The sequence below is a fragment of the Nicrophorus vespilloides genome, unplaced genomic scaffold, assembly GCF_001412225.1.
Source record: "Nicrophorus vespilloides isolate i.1.1-1 unplaced genomic scaffold, Nicve_v1.0, whole genome shotgun sequence".
Taxonomy (NCBI): domain Eukaryota; kingdom Metazoa; phylum Arthropoda; class Insecta; order Coleoptera; family Silphidae; genus Nicrophorus; species Nicrophorus vespilloides.
Genome location: NW_017099585.1, coordinates 797 through 3,637, shown reverse-complemented (window position 1 = coordinate 3,637; position 2,841 = coordinate 797). Strand labels below are relative to the sequence as shown.

Below are 2,841 nucleotides of genomic sequence, written 5' to 3'. Positions count from 1 at the left end.
AGAATAAAATAGATGCAAACAACAGCAAATTGGAAGATTCAAACGATGAAATTAGTGCTGTGATGAAATCTTTTTGAAAAAAAACATCTCTTTTATTTAAAATTTTTAAAAATTGACTAATATTTGTTATATATTTATTAATAATAATTTTGTATACGAGACAAGTTTTCTTGATTCTTAATAGAAAATGGGTGAGTAATTCACTTTATAAATCAATTTTTTTTGTGGTAACAATTTTTCTTTCTCGCAGCTTCTCTACCTAAATCGCCAACTCACAGTTATTTCTTGGTGAATTACATGGAACAAACAGCTCAGTATTATAAAATTGCTAAATTCATTGAACTTGTGGGGCACGCCGGATTGACGAGGCAACTGCTCGACGAAAGTGTTTTCGTAAAATTCCCAGATAAAACGATTTTATGTAATATAATTATGTCTTCGAGTGAGTAAAAAGAGGAAAAACTGAACAATTCATTATCACAAATAGATGTTGTTTTCTTTGTTGCTTTTTAGATGATGAAGATGAATTGAAAGTTGTTTTGGCCAACGTGGAAAAACACCACATTTCTACGGTAAAACAGTTCGAACAAGAGCGACCACCGAAAGCGTTTCCAAAAGGGTTTAAAGGTATGTATCCATTGATGAGCGAAGATAGCCGAAGAAGGAAGATGTACATTTTGGGTGATAACGGAACGGCGATTCCCGTAGGCAGATTAAGTCGGATGTTGTGGAACGATCACAAGACGGCAACTTACGATCTAATTAATATTGTCTACACGAAAGAAATGTTGATCGCTCACGGCATGGGACAGATGGATTTGAATCCGTTCCAAATGCAAGATATTATATCAATTGTCTCTGATAAATGCAAAGTCGAGAAATGCGATGTGCGCGAAGCAATCGATAAACACTTGATGGACTTAAAAATGAAATGCAGACAATATTTTTAAGAACATTTTACAGATTTGTTTTTTAATTTTAACGTTTTATTCATATTTTATTTATTTATATAAATCAGAAATTTTAACTTGGAAAACTTAACTATATCAAATCCGAAAAAATTCAAAAAAAGAAACTAAAATTTCGAAATATGTTTTGAATCATTGCAAATTTTCATATACTAAATTACATTAAAACATATTAGTGTTACTTAGTAATCAAAATCTTCATTAAGTTGAATAATTGTAGAGAAATTAGATGAAAATGAGTTGCAGATAAATTAGACACTTTCAGTATAATAAATTGAAGATTTAGGTAAAATTGATTAAACAATTCATCAATATTTGTACATGTTTAAAAAATAATTCATAAGTTAAATAGTTGTAAACAAATTAGACAGTTTGATTACAAAAAATAAAGATTTAGATGGAATTAATGAAATAATTCAATAAGTTAAATATTTGTAGACAAATTAGACACGTTCATTACAAAAACCTGAAGTTTTTGGTATGAAAGCTTACAATATACTTTAATAAGTTGAATAGAAATTAGTCACCTTCATTACAAAACTGAAGATTTAGAAATTTATTTAATTCAAGTCAAAAAGCAAAACCTAATATAAATAAAATCTAATATTTCTTAAAAAATCTATTAGTTATGAAGCACAAATTAATTTTTGTTTAATTAAATTTCAAAATTGTTCAAAATTATAGCATATTTTATACCAATTTTTGAATCTTTTGCAAACTTTGTTTTTCTATTAAAAAAATTATACAATTTTTTTTATTTTTTTTTTGTTCCAAATTTCACACTACAAAATAGTAAGTAAATCACACAAATTTATCAATATTGAAATAAATATGTTTAGTTACGTTCAAAAGCAAAAGTTTTAAATATTTTCTGTTTGATAATACTAAGTTTTCTTGCGTTTAATTAGAAGGAAATACAAAGTTATTAATATCATTAAAATGGGTGAGTACAATTTTCTCGTTTTCGTATCAAAATGTTTGTACTGATTTCTGTTTGTAGATACTGCAAAGAAATCTAAAGCCCATAGTCATTTCTTAGTGAGTTACGAGAAAAACTCTTTCACTTATTACAGCATTATAAAGAGCAGCGAAGTGATCAGTCCAAGAAAGTTTTCGTTCAAAGAACCTGTTTACGTCAGACTTCCCGACGTGATTGCTTTGTGCAAAATACTTATGACTTCAAGTGAGTCTCAGTCAATTCTTTTCTTCTGATACATTTCAGTTAGTTAATTGCAGATGATGTGACTGAATTGATGAGTATAGTTGTTAACATGGAGAAACACTACCATGCAGTAGTCGAAAGGTTCGAAGCGAAAAAACGCGAAATCCAAGAGGCAAGAAACGAACCATCGATCAGACAGGATGAAGACAGGATAATCACTTTCGGTCCGAACGGAACGAAAATCTCTGCAGTTCATATGAGTCGGATATATTGGAACGATTACAAGGCTGCAACGTGCAATTTACTTTACGCTGTGTTCACTGAGGAAACGTTAGCAACACACACGTTGACCGGAAGGATACGTCCAAAACCTCAGTTGGATCCGAAGAAAGTCGAGGATATTTCTGCAATCGTCAAAGAAAAGTGCGGTGTACGTATACTCGAAGTGCACGAAGTGATTGCGAAACGATGCAACGCGTTGCACATGAAATATTTAAGGCGAATGGAAAAATTAGACCAAGAAAATGATCAGTAAAATACAGGTTTTTTTTTATCATTAAAATTTTAGTGAATCATTAATATTGTAGTTATTCAATAATAATTTGAAGCTAGAATATAAATATTACCGATTTTGAATAAAAATTGTGATTGTTATATCGATTTTTCTCAAAGGCTGTTAGAAAAAAAAAACAGAAAATTTCGAAAACCGAA

General features: G+C 29.7%; 2 protein-coding genes across 2 annotated transcripts; both read left to right on the top strand.

Annotated features, from left to right (window-relative positions):
* The first annotated feature begins 110 nt into the window (after window positions 1-110).
* LOC108564830 lies at window positions 111-987 on the top strand. Its single transcript, XM_017923987.1, has 3 exons — window positions 111-191; window positions 251-442; window positions 514-987. Exons 1-3 carry the CDS (start codon window positions 188-190, stop codon window positions 948-950), a joined length of 633 nt encoding a protein of 210 aa, XP_017779476.1. The 5' UTR covers window positions 111-187; the 3' UTR covers window positions 951-987.
* An 809-nt stretch (window positions 988-1,796) lies between these two features.
* LOC108564829 lies at window positions 1,797-2,835 on the top strand. The gene is made up of 3 exons (XM_017923986.1): window positions 1,797-1,911; window positions 1,969-2,151; window positions 2,205-2,835. Exons 1-3 carry the CDS (start codon window positions 1,908-1,910, stop codon window positions 2,663-2,665), a joined length of 648 nt encoding a protein of 215 aa, XP_017779475.1. The 5' UTR covers window positions 1,797-1,907; the 3' UTR covers window positions 2,666-2,835.
* Window positions 2,836-2,841: the final 6 nt, after the last annotated feature.